At 36.2% G+C, this 23317-nt stretch overlaps 3 protein-coding genes and 1 long non-coding RNA gene across 9 annotated transcripts in view; 2 read left to right on the top strand and 2 right to left on the bottom strand.

Moving 5' to 3' along the window:
- Positions 1-23317, bottom strand: part of tox (thymocyte selection-associated high mobility group box) — a 606421-nt gene that overhangs the window by 32867 nt on the left and 550237 nt on the right. The window lies entirely within an intron of this gene.
- Positions 1-23317, top strand: part of LOC148679736 (uncharacterized) — an 807653-nt gene that overhangs the window by 438487 nt on the left and 345849 nt on the right. The window lies entirely within an intron of this gene.
- znf644a (zinc finger protein 644a) overlaps positions 1-23317 on the top strand; it is a 398550-nt gene that overhangs the window by 84891 nt on the left and 290342 nt on the right. The window lies entirely within an intron of this gene.
- The window catches only part of pkn2a (protein kinase N2a), a 62175-nt gene that overhangs the window by 35473 nt on the left and 3385 nt on the right, over positions 1-23317 (bottom strand). For all 5 annotated transcript variants that reach the window (XR_015478436.1, XR_015478435.1, XR_015478434.1 and 2 more), the window contains exons 2-4: positions 16119-16410; positions 5022-5176; positions 2104-2233 (exon numbers count right to left, since the gene is read on the bottom strand). Coding sequence is in view for 1 of the 5 variants with exons in the window: in XM_087240751.1 (XP_087096877.1) it covers positions 2104-2233; positions 5022-5176; positions 16119-16410 (577 nt within the window). In the remaining 4 variants the exon portion in view is untranslated. The remainder of the gene's footprint in view (positions 1-2103; positions 2234-5021; positions 5177-16118; positions 16411-23317) is intronic.

Raw genomic sequence — 23317 nt, 5'->3', positions numbered from 1 at the left:
AAACATGCAAGATTTAAATAACTCTCAACTCTAGTATATGGAAACTTTTTTTGCTGTACATTTTGATCAGGCTCCTTCGCTCTTTTTTTTCTTGTTTTCTAAATATGTAAAGTTTGATCAATAAAGACATTTTATTGGGTAGCAAGTTCCAGATTAAAATTCTTGATTAACACACACACGCTCACGCACGCATGCACGCACACACACACACACACACACGACTCTCAAGTGGTTTCAAATCTTTATGAATTTAGGTTTTTTCTAATTGAATACAAAAGATAGTTCACCTAGGGATAGTTCACCTAAAAATGAAATTCTGTCATTTTTTAAACCCTTCCAAACATGTTTGACTTTTTCTTCTGTAGGACACACAAGAAAATATATTGAAAAAAGATGGAAACTGGCAATTGATAATTTCTATAGTATCGGTTTTTCCAACTATGGATGTTAATGGTTACTGGTTTCCAACATTCTTCATAATACTTCTTTCAAGACTTTACACTTAGCTGATGACTATAAAGCATGTTTGGTATGCTGTCCCGGATGAGAGCCCTGAGCTCACAAGATCCTCGAGCCTGGGGCTCCCTCCCATTTGCAATGCAAGAGTGGAGTTTGAGCTCAGGTAGGTCTCATGAACTTCCCCGCTTATTTATGGTTAGTGACAAATTAGGGATTGCCAGTGAGATATACTGCTGATTAAGGGTGCACTCACACTGTGCTATCCAAACTGTGCACAGGTGCGTTATCCGGTTTGTTTGAGAAGTGTGGGTGCTCTGAATTGGGCTCAGGCATGGTTGAGTTGGCCACCCTGGCCCGGTTGGAAGAGGTGTGCTAGAGAGGTTCACTTGGGCTTTGGCGTGGTATGCTTGTAACGCGAGTGCAAAGCACGCCTGTGCCCAAAACTGAAGACGAGACATGAAACAGTCCCTTAAAGGTCACATGAATTTATCAATCATTTTTACTGTTCAATGAACGCAAACTGTCGTAGCTTATTAAAGATGCAAACCCCTCACTGCAGGACAGGTGCACCTTTAGCAAACCTCCTAATTCCTGCAGCACAGGGACTTTATGATCACTTATGAGCTTCAAAAGTGGCTGATCTTTTCAGCAAAATATTAGAAATATTTGACTGCGTGACACTGCATATCAAATGACTAAAATGATATGACTAAAGCAATCTCTTCTGTGCTAAGCGAGAGCACTTCTCTTCTGTTAAACTGAACAGTGCATCATCAATGACTTAAGCATGCTCCAGCTCGAATGTAATGTGAGTGCCGGCCGTCGGGGGAGAAGGAAGGGGGGACAATCGTGCTTCGGCACGGTTTAAGGCAACTGTACATAGTGCGAGTACGCCCTAAGGGTTCATCTATGGTGTCAATTTGGTTTAGTCAATTCACCTACATTGCATGTTTTGGACTGTGAGAGGAAACCAGGGGACCCAGGGAAAACCCACGCAAGCATGGGGAGAACATGTACACTCCGCACAGAAACATCGGCTGGCCTGTAAGAGACTTGAACCAGTGACATTTTTGCTGTGAGGCGACAATGATAACCACTGGGCCGCCGTGCCACCCTATCAAGGAAAAGGAAGGAGTGTAAGTGTGGAGGGTGTGATTCTTCAAGACGAAGATGAATAAGGTAAGAAATTCTGGTTATTTATAATGAGTTAGGAATCATCCGATTGGTGAATTATGCGTTAGCTAATGCGGGACCAGCCGAGATCAATCACAAGCATGTGATCCTCTCAAAATTAGTAAATAAAAAAACTTCACTTTGTGCTTAATAGAATCAAGAAACTTAAACTGGTTTGGAACGAGTAGTGATGACAAGTTTAATTTTTGGGTGAACTATGTCTTTAAAAGAAGAACCAATAGCCATTAACATCAATAAAAGGATAAAAATAACATTAATACCAATGGCTACTAATAGCATTTCTCAAAACATCTTTTGTGTTCAACAGAACAAAGTAGAAAAAGTTTTGAACAAGTGGGAAGTGAATAAACAATGACAGAACTTTACTTTTCAGGTAAACGATTTCTTTTAAGATCTTAAATTGTAAAAGACCTTTTTTTAAGAAAGGTTTTATGAAATTGTGTGCGTTACCGATGACATCATTGTTGTCGAAGCTGAGCTCGCTGGTCTGGCTGGCTTTGAGGATCTGCATTCGGATGAACTCGATCTTGGTTTTGCTGTCTTGAAGCATTTGCTGTGCCGTCGCAAGAAGTTTTCTGTCCTGCAAAGTCAACAACAATCAGATTTCATGTGGTGAAAAAAAAACCTTTGTTCTGTATATTTTTATTTTCCCTTCATTAGACCTTCAGTCATCTTTAATAACATCTTAGTGTTGGCAGCGCTCTCGTGCAGGCTGGTCAAAGGCTAAACATATTCCAGGGTCTGTTAGCGAGTGTGAGAAGGAAAGGCTTCCGTTTACAAGTCATTTCCTGGTTGACATCAGCCCTCGCTTAATTTCCCATAGGGCTCCAGGCCTGTTAATACTCCACATCCTGACACCCGTCTGTGTCTGTGTGTGTGTGCGTGTGTGTGTGTGGCCGGAGGGTATCAACTCACTGTCAGTGCCGCTCCTGTGGCCAAACCTCTCAGGCAAGTTACAGGAGCTGCACTTTAACATGTTATTAAAAGTCAAGCAGTAGTTCTGGAGCCTGTGTTTCGAACAGAGTAAATTTAGACATGTATAATGTGTGCTGGCCTTACTCCTTACCCCAATTTAAAAGTATAGGGTTACTTTTTTGTCTATTAAAGGGCACCTATGATGCAAAATCAACTTTGTAAGCTGTTTGGACAGAACTGTGAGTAGGTATAGTGTGTTCACAGTTATATTGGAGTGATAAATCCAACAAGTCTCTATTTTTAAAAATCCTGATGTTGAAATAGGATGCAATCGCAGCGATTTTGAGGCCCACAGCAACGTAACGTAAATGTGGAGTTTTACACACCCACCGAATTAACAGGCAAGTAATAAACTGTCTCCATAGTAACACATATAATCATATACACAAGACAGGATTTGCTAAGAAACTGGGATTGAAAAGTCTGTTCCAACTACCTGTGATTAAGCTGCACCCCAAGAGAATGAGGTTTACAATTGTAAAAAAAACTGTGTGTTTAAAACAGTTGCATGTTTTGTAATAAAGAAAATCGTTATCTAATTCATAACTGCTGGAATGACCACAACTATAGGAGGATTATTTAAACACACAACAGGAATCCTGGTTTGTGGACAATAAATCAGGTTTATTTTGTACAGTAGCCTAATGAATATCCATATAGCAGTAAATATTAACTTGTATTCCGTCACATTTGTGAGTAGATGTTTAAACACAGTGGAAAGTTAAATGTGTCTGTGTGTGTATAATAATATTTGTGTATAATTCGTTGCAGAAGGGCTTGAATAAACTCCACAAGAAACACACTAAATAACCATATTCACTCATAAACTGAATTTCTGCTTCATCCGTGTCTGTCTCAGTCACTGACTGCAGTTTATCTGACGTAAGACACGAGAAACAGACACACATGTAAGAACGGTGGACGGGGAGAATCAGCTCATTTGCATTTAAAGGCACAGGCTACAAAAACAGCTAACATTTCCTTTAACCCCAATAAGTATATTTTCAGCATGGTATAATAAGTGATCTGGTGAGTATTTTAAGCTGAAACTTTACAGACACTCTCTGGAGACACCAAAGAAAAAAAAAATACACTTCTTACCCTTCTTGTAAAAGGTGTAAAATATCAAGTCAAGCATGAGTAATTTACATGTTAATTCAATGCAAAGACGCGTTTAGACATCCTGCGGCGATAGACGAGCAAATGGCATGGCGCGAATGACGCAGTACGCGTGAATGGCGCGGCACGAATTGAGCACTTTGCACGCTTCATGTTTGAAAATCTAAACTTCGACAGACATTCGAAAATCTAAACTTCGGCAGACATTCGAAAATCTAAACTTCGGCAGACATTCAAGCCGCGTTAACTAATCAGAAGCTTGCTCTTGTGGGGGCGTGATTATGACGTAGCACCTGTTGTTGATGTCCCGGAGGAAAATCATCCTGCCTACACAGACAACAGTTCATCAAACTGGGCTCGGCTCAGTCAAAAGCATAGCTGAAAGCTTCCATCATCTAGGTTAAGTTTCTGGACGAGTTTATAAGCTCACAGAACTGGGTGCACCTCTAAAAGGATCTAGTGGACTCAGACAATGCTCCAAATGAATCAACACTGTTTTTCAGCCTTCATAAAGCACATAAACACAATTATTGTGTCAATAAAAACCATGTTAGCCATTTAGCAAACAAAGCTAAAGTCACTGGGCAGACAGAAGCTCTGCTTATCACGTGTATCAGCGTCAGTTCTGAAGTAAATTTGACGCGCAAATAAAGCGGATTTGACATGCGAATTAAGTGGATTTTGACACGGGAATGAACTAAACTCAAATTTGAAGTAAACTCAAATTTTCACGTATCTATTTACTCACGAATAGTGCGATTTATCCGCGCATTCACGTCTGGTTTGAACACAGCGTTACAGAGGATTTTTAAAGATCTATTTCTTGTCCGCACAACAATGCCCTTTATATTTAGTCATTATTATGCTCATTAAAAAAAAACTGTATTGCAAACAGATGCTGCTTTTTTAAACTGTCTATTCAATAAGGGGTTTAAGAAAAAAAAAAAAGTCTGTCAATTTCTACAAAACGAATTAGCTGCCTAACTTTTCTTTAACATGGATAATAAATGAGCATGTTCATTTGCACAATATTTACTCTATTTAAAATAAATGGAACAGTCTTGATAAAAATTGCTGTGTTAGGGATCATAAAAACTTCTTTCAAACACACACAAAAAATCTTAAATGGAAGTGTATTGTGTGTAGGTAGACAGCCAAACTGAGTCTATACTGTTCTCTCTTGAGCTTTGTAAACAAAACTTGGCTTCTACATCAACGGTAAAAGAGCCTGAAGCCAAACAAAGTCATTAAATAAAAACCAAATGGTACATTACCTTCGAGGAGCCATTTGAATACATCTGGATCATGTTCTCGGCCCCCTGCTTCACCTTCAGCTCAATGTCGTTCTGTTTCTTCAGGGCTGCTAGTCTACTGCTGCTAGTGCATGTACGTGATTCACTTTTGGGGCTGTCCAGCGTAAGTGGGCACTCTGGGGGGAAAAAAAGAGGCAGAACTTTAATGTTTAAAACCTGAAGAAAATTAAAGATCAGACCTCTTGGAGCAACCCTGGGTTAAAAAGAGATAATCTTATCAAAATCTGATATTTTTTGTCTTTTGACCCCTTCTCATGTTGGTCTTGATCGTCTTGTCGGCTGGTCACTATTATAGTGACTTTTTGCACAGTAAGTAGAAACGCCCCTGATTATTTTGGTGATGCAATGAACTGTTCATCGTGTTTACATAAAAACGACTGGCGTCAAAATTTTAATTCACCTTCACACATAAGCAACTACATCAAGTCTGGAAAAAAAACAATACAACTTTACTTCAGTATGTAATGGTGTAAGGCTAACTCACTATATTTCCAATAATCACTTTTAACCAATAAAATCAAAAGACATACATCCTAAATTTAAAAGCATTTCTGCAATATAATGCAATTGTAAGCAATGTGCAAGATAAGTCAATCAAACGATACTGGTATCTGTCTACACTAGAAATACAAGTTGTTTGTCTGGGCCAATAACACTGACTCCATTTACATGGACACCAGTAATCAAATTATTTGCTTTAATCTGAATAAGACAAAAAATTGATTAAGGTGTTTACATGAGTTGCTTTTTAAATGTTCCTTTTATGATCCCGTTTTACATGTTATAGCACATAATTCCATTTCCACTGGAGTTTCATGTAATTTCAGGTCTTTGATTTTTAATTTGTTGACTTTACTGCAGTTTGGCACTTTTACTTTCATTCAGGAAGATTTCATGCATGCTCCTCATGACAAACATGATATTGGATGAGAGTACGAACTGCTGGAAGAGTGTAGTTTTATTGGAATTTGATATCAACACGTCGTATGAAGAAAAAAAAACTTTGGTCCTTCACTGTCTCGGTAGGTGCAGACAATAGTGTCAAACAGCCATGTGTGTACGAACTATACTGTCACAAAATGCGGTGAAAATCCTACATCACAGTAAAAGTTTGATTAAGGTGTTTACATGTCTGTACTGCACTTCAATAATGCGACTAAAATCAGCATACTCAAATTAACAAAAAAAAAAAAAAATATATATATATATATATATATATATATATATATATATACACATTACTTTTTTTGTACATTACATATTTATACATATGTAAACTATTGTAACATGTTTTATTCAAAACCATGAGCTGGTTTCAGTCCTTAGCTCTGAATAACTTATTAAATGGTAACCAAAAGGGTGCGTTTGTAACCAATAAATAGTATCAGTTAAACAATTAAAAAATATATATTACTTTTATAATTTTAAAGTTTGGCTGCATACGGGGCCGATCACAGCAAACGAGAGAGAAAAAATTCCTGGGAGGGGAAAAATAAAAAAATAAAATAAAAAATTTCCCTACCTCATTCATGCACTGTTTATTACAAACACTTTTGCTAATAATCAAGTTATTCAAATTTGACATTTTGAGAAATCTCGCTTTTTTTCATTTATAAATGAAAAGTCAACAGGCTCCATATATGCCACAAAAATGTAAAATGTTTTCAACTACTTCACCACCGAACACCACCGGAAAGAATTTTGCAAGTTTTTATTTCGAAAAAGACACTGGAAGCAACATAGTTTGTAATTTATTTATGCAATTTTCTGTGGCCAAATCTTCCAGAATTCTGGCTCAACCACATATAACAGGTAGAATGTTGCAACAAGAGTACCTGATTCTTTATTTGCCCTACCAGAACCACATTTAGAAGCTGCACTAGTCTAACTAATCCCAGCACAAACAATTCATGTTTTAGATTAATTTAATATATTTTTTATTGGTGCAGCAAAATTTAAACATCTGTCCATGTGGAGCTAGAACACTTGTGTGTGGCTGCTTAATTCTTCAAACAGTTTTCCAGGAATGCTTTTTTGTGTTGTTTGAATGAGTGACTGTGAAAACTGAAATTATTTCAGTGAAGCACAACACCGCTTTTCATGTTCAGACTAGAAAAATCTACCCCCACTTCTATACATAAATGAAACCTGTTAGACTTCTGCTAATAACAAACAAAAACATCAGCTCTCGAAATGGCATATTACGCAACCACAGAGTTGGGTAACATGAACAATATGGTGGCAGGCAGATGTTTTTGATGGCATCTCTGTCATCTCCATGTCAACAGCAATAATGCCAAAATATTATATTGTATATTATATTATATACAATATTGCAAATGTACATATTGTAATAGTTTGCTATAAATTAATGATTTAAAGGGGACCTAATATGCAAAAAAAAGCTAATTTCAATTTAAACAGTGTTCAAAACCGCACAATTTGGAACAAAAACTAAAAGGAGCTGTTTAAGAGTTGTAAAAAAGAAAAAAAGAAAAAGTGGGATATTATGGAGTTGAAACTTCTCATACACACTCTAGGGACATCAGAGACCCATTTTAGATCTTATAAAGAAGGGTATAATAGGTTCCCTTTAAACCAAAAGTATATCTGTGTGCCTACTAGAAGTGCTGGTGCTAATTATTTTTTAGCTTACATTGGTTATTTGTCTAATTTGTTTTATGCAGCAGTAAAACATGGCTGTTCACTTTTAAAAGTTCAATTTCAGAACTTGCGATGCTTTAATAAAATAATATGCAAATAATAGATTGATTATAATATCTATCTATCTATCTATCTATCTATCTATCTATCTATCTATACATATATATATATATATATATATATATATATATATATATATATATATATATATATATATATATATATATACATACATACATACATACATACATACATACATACATACATACATACATACATACATACATACATACATACATACATATACACACACACACACACATATACATATATACATATATATATATATATATATATATATATATATATATATATATATATATATATATATATATATTACCACATTTAATATTGTATTATTTAACATGCCATCACATTTTTTTCAATTTCTCACCGCAATAATATAATATAATACAATATAATCAATATAATTAAATATGTTTATTTAGACAAAAAATGTGTGTTTATACTAAATTTAACATTTGTTTTTACTATTTAGTATTATTACATATAGTCTACTATATAGAATGCACTGTTCTAATAGTCATGAAGTTAATTTAAATTCAGTTGTACTATCTATTCAAGTTGTACACTAATTCAGATGCAACCAGTAATAGATGATTTTGTGACACTAAAGACTGGAATGATAACAATGGAGTAAAAATTTAATTTTCCAACACAAATATAAATTAAAATAATTTAAAATATAATTCTATATATAATAAAACAGGTACACTGTAAAAAAAAAAATCACCTTAATGTAAGTCTTCACTGTGTTTCTGACCAAACAAATGCAGCCTTGATGAGCAAATGATAACTCTTTCAAAAATATTTTTTAAATCATTAAAAACCAAACAATTTCAAACAGCAGCATAAACACTGCAAATTTGTATCCCTCTACATGGCTCAATATATCAAACAAAATGAACCGTCAAAAAGGCTTAAACCTCTTCATTTGAAAATATTTTTAAAATATCCAATAAAATAACAAATATCTCAGACTGTGTACTGGACAACCTGCATTCTTACCAAAGCTCTACTAGGCTGCTGAGGAAGCAAAAATCGTCGTCTGTAATTAATAAATCTTCACAGAGCACCTCAGTGCAGGAAACACATGTTAATGAGGAACAATTGTCTTTTGTTGAGCACCTGGAGACTCCTGAGTCACGTCATTACGCAAGGCATAAATACAGATGCCTCTGTTGTGGTTATGATAAACAGAGTCTTCAGGGTAAGAAAACGATGCGCGCACACACAGCAGGAATTACTAACCTACTACAATGAGGCATAAGAGGTGCTGAAAAAATGATTAAAAGACTAAAACCAACTGGACTGGAAAGTCTGTTAAAATAATTATTGAGCAAATGACAATACTGCTGAATTTTATTTGTTGCTGTTAAACTGTCAGGCTATTCCAAATCGATCATTACACTGGGCTTAAACAACTATTTATGCTTTTGTGGGAATACAAATTTATATAATCTATATATAACTGAAAAGTTGTTTTTAAGGTGTGACGGACCTTAAAATGTTTTGGTTTCCTGAACCCTGACTGTCTCAAAGTAATGCAAATTGTCAGTTTCACAGCACGGCTGTGTCTATTGTCTTCTCAAGTCGGTCAACTAGTCAGACGTTTTCTGTTTCCACAACATCATTTGCACACTGTTTTAATGCTGTTGATTAACTCATCTGGTCAGTTGCTGGGCAGGATTCTCACACCTATATGCCGGTTATTATGCGGACTTTAATACAGAATTTGCATGCTTTGTTTAGCCATCTCCACTCCTCCTAAGAACACAATATAGACAAGACTTGTGATAAAACTGGCAAACTGCAGACCTCCAGTTGGCTCCTGCAGACACATGGACTTCTTGAAGATGCTGTATGACTGCAGATTAATCAACAAGTCTCAGTAAAGGTATTCTGCTCGTTTCAAGTCTCCTGGACTGGGTTCTCTCCTCTTTCCCTCATTTATTTTTTACAACACTTTCATATGTTAGTCATGCGCCAAATACATTAGCAATATATAATGAGCTAGGATACATTAGCAGTTTGTTAAAACTTGCTAGAAACATGATATTTGCATGTTTTAACAAAAACATTCTAAATGCTGGGATATGCTAGCAGCAGTGTGATTAATCATGTACGGAACATGCTAACAATGTGCTAAAACATGCTAACAATCTAGTAAATCATAGTAGAAATTATACTGAAACGTTAGCAATGTGTTACAGTTTGCTAAAAACATTATTATTAATCTGTTAAACATGCTACCGTTTAGGGCTGTACAATATATCACTTCAGCATCAATATCGCAATGTGATCATTCGCAATAGTCACACTGCGAATGTACACAATGCTTAGTTTGGATCAAAATGTATCATTTTGCAAGTATTTTTTGAGGCCTGTGACTGTGTGAAGGTTTTAACCATGAAACTGTACAGATTTGAATTTAACAACAATTAAATCAAATCAATTTGATTGAATTGTTTATACAATGAAGACTATGCAGTGTTATTTTACATTTGATAATTCAATTACTGTATACCTGAATACAGTTCGACCCTTCAGGAAAACAGTAAAATGTTGTTTATTTAATTAATATCTTTTTCTTTATTGAATTTTTCTGTGCTTGTAGACTGTTTATTTTATCGTATGCACTTCTAAACAGAATCATCCCAATCAATCTACAATTATAAATTCTTTCCAAATAGTTAGTCAACAAATCTAGTGAAGTTGTATTCATATCGCAATATATATCGCAGAATAAACAAATATCGCAATGTGAGATTTTTCCAATATCATGCAGACCTACTACCAGTGTTGTAAATCATGCAAAGACTGTGTCGAAAGTTAAATTGTTGACTTGCTGCCCTATCAGGAAGTGATTTTGGGTGCAGCGTTTGTGTATGATGGCACCTCGCAAATGGGATTTAAGGGTGCTTTCACACTTGGTCCGAATGCCTGGTCCGAACCCAAGTTCGATTTTCCTCCTCAGCTGGTTTGTGTTCACATTGTCTTTTTTCCTTCTAAACCCTGGTATGCTTGCGTCACCAAGCTGCTATTTTGTGTACAGCTGTTTCTAGGTGATGGTCACGAAAGCAAAGCGCCAAAATGGAGACGTCCGCATATCACAATCATTCTGCTTTTATCAGAACCAAAATACAGAGAGCCACTTGCGTCTATCTGCCGCAGATAATATATTAAAAACATTTAGAACATCACACAGTGTCTGCAGAAATCGTTTTTGGAGGAGACAAGCAGACATTATCACTGTTTTCACCGAGTCAGTCCTGCTTGTTGTCAAGGTAGGTGATACCGACATACATGAATAAACTTCATGAAAACTAAAGTTTGTTGTACAGTTGGCAGTTCACTTCCGTTATTTGGTACAACTGCATTTATATCAGAAGTCAACCATACCAGAGTTCACACGAACCGTAGCCCAGACCAGGGGTTCCCAAACTTTTCAGCCCGCAACCCCCAAAATGACAATGCCAGTGACTCGTGACCCCCAATATCCTTGCATGCATGGCGCACACACAACAATAGACCCAAGTCTATTGTTTGTTAAATTTGTTTACGTTTGTGAGTGCTGTAAATGGGCCAGCAAGTTTAACCTGGTGTTATAAAATCAATATGCTGTTTCAGACGCTATTGCTGTGTCTTTGATATAATGTAATTACCCCAGGGGTCGCAATCCAATAAAACTATAAGCTACTATAGTAATTATATAGTAACTAAACACAACTATTTTTTCTCTTAAGTTGGTTATGGATAAAATATGGTAATTCTTATGGTTTACCAAAAATAAATAGATTTTTGGAAATCACCAAGCAACCCAACTTCATTGTACCGCGACCCCTCTGGGGCCCAAACCCTCACTTTCTTACATCTCTTTCAGGCGGACTGAGGTACGGTTTACTGGTAAGATCAGAAGACATCGTTCACTCTAGCTAAACTCTGACGTACTCTGATGTCAAATGAACCCGAGTGTGGACCAAAGATGCTAGTGTAAAAGCAACCTTATGGAAGACTTCTGAGACAGCATGACGAGCAACTAAACAGAGAGAGCTTTCTGGATAATTATACATCAAAAATAATAATATTTGCATACTACAATACTAACCTCTCACTAGAAGTTAAAGGAAAAATTTTGGTAAAAAAAAAAATTATATTTACACACAAAATGACATCTAGGCCTTGGAGATGCCATGTTTGTTTTTGTAGCTCAAATGTCAAAAATGAAAGGCACAAGATTGTGGGATATGAAGGGCAGCAAACAACGCATTTATATTCAAATATTCAAATGTATATATGTAAAATAAACATTACAATGCAGTTTACTTCTGTTATGGAAGTTAACAAAGTATAGCCATATCACCCTGCAGCCCAAGACCAGGTACTCGCCACTGAAGCTAGGCAGGGCTGAGCCTGGTCAGTACCTGGATGGCAGACCACATGGACAAGCTAGGTTGCACCTGGAAGTGGTGTTAGAATGGCCAGCAGGGGACACTAAATCTGCAGTCTGTGTGGGAACTAACGCCCCAGTATGTTGAAGGGGACACTATACTGTCAGTGAGTGCCGTCTTTCTGATGAGATGTTATGATGAGGTCCTGACTCGCTGTGGTCATTAAAACTCCCATGGCACTTCTTGTAAAGAGTGGAAGTCTAACCCCGGTGTCCTAGCCAAATTCCCTCCATCAGCTTTTACCAATCATGGCCTCCCAATCATCCCCATCTAAAAAATTGGCTGTATCACGGTCTCTCCACTTCAACAATAGCTGATGTGTGGTAAGGGCATCGGAGTCGTTGATCTGTGGCTGCTGTCGCATCATCCAAGTGGATGGTGCACACTGATGGTGGTGTGGAGAGGCCCACTCAGCCCACATAATTGTGAAGCGCTTCGGGTATATGGCCATACACAATAAATGTGCTATATAAATACACATTACATCACACTACAATTTCATTACTCCAGTCTTTAGTGACATGTTCCCCTATAAATAATTGTCATCTATTTATTTGATGCTCAAAAACAAACATTTCTCACTACCATACGTTTTGAGTTTTCGAGCTTAATTTTTTTGTGGGACATTTAAAGTTTTAAAGTTCAGAGGCCAGTACAATCTTTAAAATATATAAAGCAAGGATGCATAATATGATGTAAAAGTAATAAGGAATTATGAACCACTGTTAACATTTGAGCACCAACAATAATTGAACAACAAATCAACGTGACAATAATTTCTGAAGGATTACATGACACCAAATTATGACTGGTGAAAATTCTGCTTTATACCACTACTGGAATAAATAACATTTTAAACATAGGGCAATAAAGCTGACCTGTCTGAAATTAAAAACAATTTCCAGAAATGATTCATTATTTCTCTTGGGAGAGTATGAAACGGCACTTGGAGCAGCATGACTGAGAGCAAGAACTCTTCTGACATGGCTCAATTATTTTCTACTTTAGAACAGTAGTGTGTGTGTGTGTGTGTGTGTGTGTGTGTATGCTACAAAAAAACCAAACAGCTGTGCCTGTGCCTTTGCTGTAATAAGAGCCGATGATGTAAAGGGCTGCAAAAGGCTTGACCCGAGTCAGCAGTGAGGGCAGCAGCTTCACCCAATCAACTATCCGGGCAACAGTCGGCCACTATGACATCATCAGAGAGGCTGTTGTTGTCTTCCAGCAGATCTGCTGATTTCTGCTCGGCGGACACAGAATGAGGAGGTTGACACAGAGGTGTGACACCCGGGCAACATTCCTCCTGCGCTGAGTCACCAAACAAAAGCCCCTTCTCATCTGATAAGGTTTCCATCCCAGGCTAAATCTTGCCACATCCAAGGATGTGGTTAGTAGCAGGGAAAGAGATCTGATCAAGCTTCTCGTGGAGATCTTCACAACAAAATATTAAAGTTCAAAGGAGGTTGTAGTATAATCATTCGGTTTAGAAGAAGTGCTACACCTGTTGCACCTGCTGTGTGTGCTACTGGCTCACATTTCTCACAAGTCTATGTATAATCATCAAAGCAATCAAAAGTGTTTTGTGGACAATATAAAGCCCATTCAAAAAAGCATTAGTAAAACAGGGTTAAATGCTTGCAATACTTCAATGAATTTTTAAAATCTCTATATAAATATTTGGTCCCACTTTATATAATAAATGATAAATAAAAATAATAATTAAAAAAATAATATAAATTTTAAAAAATTATATAAATATTATTAAATTGTTATTAGCCACACAATTAGGTTTAATTTTTTTTGTGTTATCGCTTTAAATGTTTAGCAGTTTAATATTGACCCAAGTAAAATTTAATAGGTTTATACTTCGTACCTCAAATGTTGGGACAGATCCACACACCACCGCTAGATGGGGCCACTAACGTGGTTACTTCTCTTTTTTACACAGAATATAACTTTCCCTGTAATTTAGTTGACTCTTTATTTCCAATGTGATAAATAAACTACTAGTCAGTCAACAATTTGAACTGTAAAAAATATTACGTCCAGTTGAATTAAATAGCCTTATATACTTCAACATTCCACCCTAGAAATATATCATACATGACAAAAAGTTTCTTACTCTTTTATAAAGATATTTTTAACCATTTTTAGTATCATCTAGAGAGTATATACAGAAATCAGAGAGAGAAATTTAATACCTTTTAAGACTTTAAGACTCTTTCCATACATTTTAAGACTTTATAACCACTTTAACCGGAAACACTGGCGAGTTTTTAACTTACAGCATATTTACTAAATATTCATGTAAGAAACTATTAAAATACGAAAACATTATTCATATACTGCATAAAAAAATCTTTCAAATCTAGCTAATTCAGCAGGTCGGCGCCTATAGAACTGCAGAAATAATGGTGTTGCCTTGGTTACTGCAGTAAACAAAGTACCAGGATGTCAAATCTAGTAGGATTACATTGATTTCAACTACACAGCATCCTGATATTCACAGATTTAATACAGGTAAACTTTATCATACAACCATACATTGTATAATCAAAAATGATATAAAATTAAATACCTTGCAAAATAGCATTTAAGACTTTTTAAATACTTTAAGCGCCTTCAATTTCTCTACATTGATTTATAAACTTAATACCTTTTAAGACCGTGGTCGTGACATGCAAATGTAAGCATGGAAGAAGTGCACAGCTGCGCATGCATTCAAAGCAATTCATAATTTTGCATATTGTAAATGGCTTCATCACATTATAGGACCACACAATATCATTATGTTTTATACACAGTAGCCAAAGTAGGTCTACGATTACATCCCTAAAAGACATCCGGAATAAAGCAGGTTGTCTGCTTTGATGATGATGGAGACCCCACCACCCAAATTACAGGGCTCGCCTCACTGAGCTCGGAAAATACGGATATCTGATTTTATACGGAAGAATCGTATCTCTGATTGTTGACCATCCCTTACATCTAAACCCACACTTAAAACTGTACATACCACCAAACCTATCCCCTCACCCTACCCATATCCTACCTCAAGAGCATCAGACATGTTTTGTAACACCTTTCGAACACATTTAGTACATTTTATTTAAATTTTGATGCAAGTACATAGATGTTAAAGCTAAATAATATGAAATGGAGCTGAATATTTAATTATATTAATGAGTGACTCTTAAATTGCGGGCACACCTATTTTTTAAGAAACAATTGTTAAATCGCCTTTGTGCAAAATTAAATATTAACGCTGGTATAGTACCAAAAAAGTCGCGAAAGGACAAATAGATAGAAAGACCTGAAATGCATGACACGTTTGCCTTGAATGCATGGAATTTGCAACAATCATGTTTTCCTTGCAAGTTCGAAACCATTCATCTCAAAATTTTACGTGAGCCTCCCACAAGAAAACTAGAACCAGTGACGCAGTTCTCAGCATTTGGTGTGAATTCCGCATTAGAATGTTTGTTGACCAATTAGAATTAAAGGTATAGTTCACCCAAAAACTTTATTTTGCTGACATTTTACTCACTTATAATAGTTTGGAATCACATTAGAGTTTCTTTATTCTGTTAAAAACTAAAGAGGATATTTTAAAGTAAGCTGAAAATTTTTAACCAATGACAATGGCTACAGGTTTCCAGAATTTTTCGAATCTTGGTAGTATTTGATAGTAAGCCGCATTTAGATTATTATTAATATAACGTTCAACAGAATTTAACATTTTATTTAAATGAGTAAAAACAATATTATAAGTATTGATATATGCTAAACTAAAAACAATTTATTTAGCCAAATTTTGCATATGTACAAGTAGTGTAAATGCATAGAAGAGCTTTACTCATACCCAAGAGAAGATCCTCTGGATCCTTCACCACAATATGAGCGTTGAGCTCTTGCAGCTCTTGATGCAGCTCCTCGAGCTTCTTGTTGGACTTCTTAAGCATATTATCAACATATGCCAGTCTCTTTTTTTCTGTGGTGACCTTTCTAAGGTTTTCCACTCCCTCTTTGATCTTCAGCTCTTTGCGGATTTCCCTCTTGATCTGCTCCTTGATTTCATCAAGCTTCTGTTGCACCATGGTGTCAGACAGGTCAAGGTTGTGCCCAAGGCCCAGTTGCTCCGAAACCATGCCAGCCTGTAGAAAACAAACATTGGAAAGTCAAAATATATTACATTAAAGTGCTCCTATTATTCCATTTTCGGATATTAGCTTCCACAAAGTGCTTAACATAGTCGTTTGTGGACGTAAAAGGTTAGCAAAGTTTCAAAGATCAGAGTTTATATGAAGAAATGGTTTCCCAAAAGAAAGAACAGACTGCCTGAAGCAGGTCAACATTAATTTTACTTTCAGCTTTACTTCCTGAACAAACCTACCAGGGCTCAACAATAAGGACTGCCCAGTGGCCCGGGGCCAGCGTGAAAGACACTCGGGACAGTAAACAGGATTGTTACTGGTCCCTATCGGCCAGTAACGATGAGCACGTTTTGTAACCTGGTAACAACCAGTACAGCGAAAAGATGGCAACATGACGGCAAAATTAAACAATGAGGCTAAAAGAAAATGTCTGTTTCTAAAGTCTTAGAAGCAGAAAATTACATGGGTACAAAATTAAGAAACTGAAAAAAAAAAAAAAAAAAAAAAACAGTTGTCAGTTTGGCAAGCCATTTTTATAAAAATTATTTAGAATTGCATTTAAATACCAGCAGATTTTTCATACTGCTCTTTCATTTGCATAAAATCTTGAATTTTGCTCATTATACATTTATCAACATATTTAAAATGTTTAAATTCTAGATTCACAGGCATAATTTTGCCACTATTTAAAATATGTGGCTAAGAAATAGCTATTAACGTTTTAGTTTTTTTGGTGGGGCCAGTGAGAATTTTGGCAGGGCAAGTAAAAATCTCAACCAATGGCCCGATCGGACCCGTATAAAAATCCTTAGCGTTGAACCCTGCCTACAGAGGTAAAAAACAAATTTGCACAATAGTGTTTTAATCCTACTCGTCCACTTTTGACCACTTTCCTGATTACTATGTGGAACGAGGGCAAACGTGTATTTTTTTTAGAATTGTCCAATCTAATATTGATCATCAACTCTGAGAAATAAGCATTAGCTTTGTGTATATGCATGTCTTGTCCTGTGCCAGGATTACATGAGCAATGTATTTCCCCAAACAACATTTAGTAGATTCACTTCCTACTGTGCTGAATCAGAACCTGCTCTGTAGTTTGAGCTATTTTAGTTTCACAAAATGGCATAGGACTAAAACTGCTCCCAGTCCATGAGGGACAAATATACCAAAAAGCATTTACTTCCACCAAAAGTAACATTAACTGAGATACAATGATTATTGCTTCATACACTGTCCCTTTACACCAGTTCACATTTATATTTCCACAAAGCCCAATTTCACATGGAAATCAACAAAATCATAAAAGATGACTATTGTCATGTCACTTTTCTTTATAAATGTGCCAAAGAAATTTTTTTCTGTTAAAGAGTTGAAATGGAAAATGCATGCGTAACAGTAAACCAGATCTGTTTGGCTCTTAAGGCCAGGACACACCAAGTCGATGATGGCAAACAACTACTGCTGACGAATGCTACTAAACCAGTGGTACTAAATGATGCATTGTTTGCATTTTGTGTTGTGAACGAAAAAACAGAACTTCCAGCACGTGCATGCAAAGCAATAACAAAGCAGCGTTTTGTTTGACTACGTTTAGGTGAGCATCAGTAATCAAATTATTTGCCTTAATCTGAAAAAGACAATACTATCAATAAGGTGTTTACATGAGCAGCTTTAAGAATGTTCCTGTTTTTACATGTTATAGCATATACTTTGATTAACTACTTTACATGACTGTTCAAAATTACATAGTTTAACGCACGCACACACACACACACACACACACACACACACACACACACACACACACACACACAAACACACACACACACACACACACACACACACACACACACACACACACACACACACACACACACACACACACACACACACACACAAAAAAACAGTCTGTGTTCATCAGCGTTTCGATTATAATTTTGCTACCAGTGCAGTTAATTTCTCACACGATGTGTCTAAACAGATGACGATGGATACAAACTCTCAAGCAACAGGGCACTTCTGCAATTTCATTCACTAACTTTTCATACATGCACCCGCAACAATGTGCTCTCTTGCCTGAAATAAACGTATGAACATTTATGAATGTATTATATAATCTTTGCGTCAAATTACAAAAAACTAATTACCGCTTATTGACTAATTACCGTTATAAGTCTCACACAATTTTTTTTTTTTTGCGAAGTCTTTATAACACCATCATGGAGTTTTTTCTTTTATTATTTCAGCAAATAGGATTGTAAAAATATTATTGGTTGTACTCTCCTATTCACTGCGCTCCAAGTTTACCCAACTATGAAGACTTCCGCTACTGAGAAACCTGGAAATGTGAAAAGCGTCCACTACTGTGTGCATTTCTTGTTGCAAAATGTAATAAAATATTACAAAATGGTAATAGTTTAAGGTGCTTGTTTACAGGTCTGTACTGCACTTCAATAATGTTCAAATGTCTTCATTAGATTGACAGTTCGATTGTGACTTTTGTCAGATTAAGGTCATCAAAAATTACTGTACATGACAGACCCGAAATCAGAGTATTTCCTTAATCATATTTAAATCACAGTATTGCTGTCCATAAAAACGTGCTCAGTGTCATTTAGAGGCATTTGCTCCTGCTAATGTCTGATGATCTAATAAATCCTATCATTTGCAAATATATGAGAAATGTAGCAAAACTACAGCCATCCTATTCGTGTACCTTCTTGACTTTAATTGTTTACTTGCTACATCACACTTACGCTCTAATTCGTTGATGATTAACCAATCAGAGTAAAAAACAGAAATGTGCGCACATCTAGAAAATCTCGAAGGCAGGTGCGCGATCAAAAATAAAAGTTTATAGCAAAAGATCAAAAGAAAATCGGCACACATTTGTAATGCTTTGTAATGCAGTACTCCCATTTGTAAGGCTTTACCTGATGAAGACCATGTCGGTCGAAACGTGTGTGATATTAAATACTTTTGAGAGCTAAAGTGGCAGTGTGCCGGTTTTCTTTTGATCTTTTGTAACCAGTCAGAGCACTCACTTCAGCCAGTGGTCGACACCAATTCTAAATGCTGAATTGAGCCAACGAGCTCTTCCATTAACATGACGAGAGCTGATGTGTGGAACACACCTTAACAACAAGCTGGACAGATAAAGCCCAATGGACGACCATTGCCTTGGTGTCCCGACATAAAAGTGACAGCAGTCTATATTCCTGTTGCTGACTTTACTTAGTCATTAGTCAGATGTTTCCATCCAAAGATGCAAAACAAGTATTTCCATCGAATGTGTCAAGGAGAACTAAATCGTTACTTCCTGATTAACTGGCGCCAAATATCAAAAGTAAAAACTGAATTCGCTGTGGTAGAAGTTGCGTGAATCTTTTCTTTATTTAATAAATGACTTGCGCCTCAGATAACAAATGCTGACATGTAATAAACCCATGTTGGTGTTGGAAGGCGTGAGACGCAAAGCACAGACACTCTTGATTCTGGAGGTCATTAATAATATAATAACACTAATACTGAAATGGTTACGGCGTTTTAGAATAACTAAAACAAAATTTCAGATGTTTTACAATGCTCTCGGCCTGCTGACTAGTCCATTCACACACATTTTCATCATCACATGATCTCTTCTAACAAAATCGCATGACTTTTTTAAAGCGCATACTGTAATTTGAGCGGTAAAAATGTTTTCAAAGTATAAACGCATCTTTTCTCCTTGAATAAAAAAAGTTTATCCTACTCAGTTATGCGCATACATTTTTTATGTGCATTTCTAAAACTCATGCGTATCATGGCGTTTCCATCAACTGTTTTTTATGTGCATCTCGAAAATGTGCATAAAAAGTGGGTAGATGCAAACATAGCTATTGTTAATCAAACAACAAAAGACAAGGAGAATATTTAAATACATAAATTAAATGTTTTGGTCGTATGGCCTTGTAATCTTTTTAAATAATCATGACTCCTGTCAATATCTTATAACGTTTAACATAAAATTGGTTTAGAAGGAAAAAGACTTTCTTACGCAATCATTCATATTAAGAAATAAAGAATAAAACATTCTTGAAGGAAAGTCCCTCCTTAGGCTTAATTGTTGCCTGTAGCAGCATGAGTCATTATATACTGTATTCACATCTCCCAGAGCACCCTGCACACTAACCCACTAAACATGCATGAAAACACACACACAGGTGCACATAGACATAAAGAAACACAGTATGACTGACATCAGCAGGGAGGATAACTGGTCTGAGTGGGTGAGCCAAATCCTGCTTAGCCCAGCTCTTCATGAGATCACTGACAACATGTAAGAGAACTTACACGGCTCCACTAATCTTCCTCCAGGGGAAAGCCAAGCTAAATAAAGCTTTAAAACAAAGCGCTGAAACCGTTTTGCAGAATGTGCTCATTCAGGTCTGAGAGAGCGTGAAGGTGACGCTCATCAAGCATCCACAGACAATTTTGTAGATTAATCTAAAATGTTATTAGTCGATGTCGACATTTTTTGCCATTTTTGCACAGAGTTTTGTAAAAATAAAAATAAAAATAAATCTGTGCTATAGGGTGCAGAATATTAACTTTATTGAAAAACTCTGACATTGCGATATTTTGCGTTTCTATGATATACATTGTGTGATATGAATATATGTATGTATTTTTAAACATAATAGTTTTAATAACTAATTGCTAATAACTGATTTATTTTATCTTTGCCATAATGACAGTAAACAATATTTGACTAGATATTTTTCAAGACACTTCTATACAGCTTAAAGTGACATTTAAAGGTTTAACTAGGTTATTGAGGTTAGTCAGGATATGGTTATCAGTATAACGATGCTTTGTTCTGTAGACTATCAAAAAAAAAATTTACAGCTTAAAAGGGCTAATAATATTGACCTTCAAACGGTTTTTAAAAAAAATTAAAAACTGCTTTTATTCAAGTCGAAATAAAACAAAAAAGACTAACATATAAAATATAATATAAAAATATTATAAGACATACTGTGAACATGTCCTTGCTCTATTTAACAACATTTAGGAAGTATTAAAAAAAGAAAAACAAAATCAAAGGGGGCTATATATATATATATATATATATATATATATATATATATATATATATATATATATATATATATATATATATATATATATATATATGAGCATGGTTCACATGAGCTTTGGCGTGGTACGCTTGTGTGTGAGTGCAAAATGCGCCTAAGCCCGAAACTAAAGATAAAACGTGACTTTTTAGGGACCGTTTCATATGGATTAATTACTCATTCTAACTGTTCAGTGAACGCAAACTGTCGCAGCTTATTAAAGAGGCAAACCACTCACTGCATGACAGCTGCGCACCTTCAGCAAACCTCCTAATTCCTGCAGCACGAGAACTTTATGGTTGTTTATGAGGATCAAAAGTGGCTTATCTGTGCGGCGAAATATTTTAACTGCACGTCACTGCATATCAAACGACTTAATACAATATAACAAACAATTTAACTACAGCAATCTCCACTGTGCTGAGCGAGAGCGCTTACTGAACAGCGTATTATCGATGACATAATCGTGCCCAGGCCCGAATGTAATGTGAGTGCAGGCCGTTGGGGGAGACGGGAGGGGGGCCAAGCGTGTTTTGGCCAAGTTCAAGCCAACTGTAAATAGTGCGAGTACGCCCTAACATTTTCAACAAATGTCTTCTGATTCAGCATGCACGTTTATCATACAAACACAGAGTTATATAAACAATACAACAAATTTAGTCCTGTTTAGACTAAGAGTACCTCTTACGGTATCCTTTTTTAAATGACTGAAATTCATGAATCTATTTCCATTTTGACAGCAGTCTCTGTTACACATTTAACTTAACTTTTATTCATTCATTCATTCATTTTTTTGTCGGCTTAGTCCCTTTATTAATCCGGGGTCACCACACCGCCATGAAACCGCCAACTTATCCAGCACATTTTTTTACGCAGTGGATGCAACCCATCCCTGGGAAACATCCACACACACACTCATATACTACGAACAATTTAGCCTACCCAATTCACCTGTACTGCATGTCTTTGGACCGGAGCACCCGGAGGAAACCCAAGCGAACGCAGGGAGAACATGCTAACTCCACACAGAAACACCAACTGAGTCGAGGTTCGAACCAGCGACCCAGTGACCTTCTTGCTGTGAGGCGACAGCACTACCTACTGCGCCACTGCTTCGCCACTAACTTAACTTTATACTAAACGTAAAACACATAAGGCAATTAAATGACCCCACTTCATGAGTGAATGTCAGAGTGCAAATGTGCATCACACAAATAAAGAACAGCAGCTTGATCATTCTAACAAAAACATATATTGCGCTATATGATTTAGTAGCACATTTTCAGAAGCATTTAAATTGAATGGTTTAAAGAGAAGAATTTTATACTGTGCTTTAGGGCCGCACCACACTGGAAAAATCTAATATTGGCATATATATTTTTTTTCTGTGACAAATATAGCGATATCAATACTGTTTCACAAGATCGCCTGGACTGCATCTCTGCACAAGAAGTTTGGCCGGAGGAGAAATGGTAATGTCCAACTGAGCCTGGATTCTCTCAAGGTGTTTTCCTTCAGTTTCGTCAATTGGTGAAGTTTTGTTTCTCGCCACTGGCCTGCTTGGTTTGGGACTTGTGGAGCTGTGCATCGATGGATTTGCTCTTCAGTGTTTGGACTTTCAGCAGTGAAATTTAAACCACACTGAACTGAACTAAACCTAAACTCTGGAAACTGGACTGAGACAGTTTCCATTTACTAAAAATAAAGAGGAATTGAATTGAAAGTTTGAATAGCACTATTTTATAGTTTTCCGGGGAGTCCAACAGTATTCAGGTACAGAAATTGAA

Source organism: Danio rerio, chromosome 2, assembly GCF_052040795.2.
Source record: "Danio rerio strain M-AB ecotype USA chromosome 2, GRCz13ab, whole genome shotgun sequence".
Taxonomy (NCBI): Eukaryota; Metazoa; Chordata; class Actinopteri; order Cypriniformes; family Danionidae; genus Danio; species Danio rerio.
Note: the sequence above shows the minus strand (reverse complement) of the source record. Positions and strands in the feature narration are given on the sequence as shown.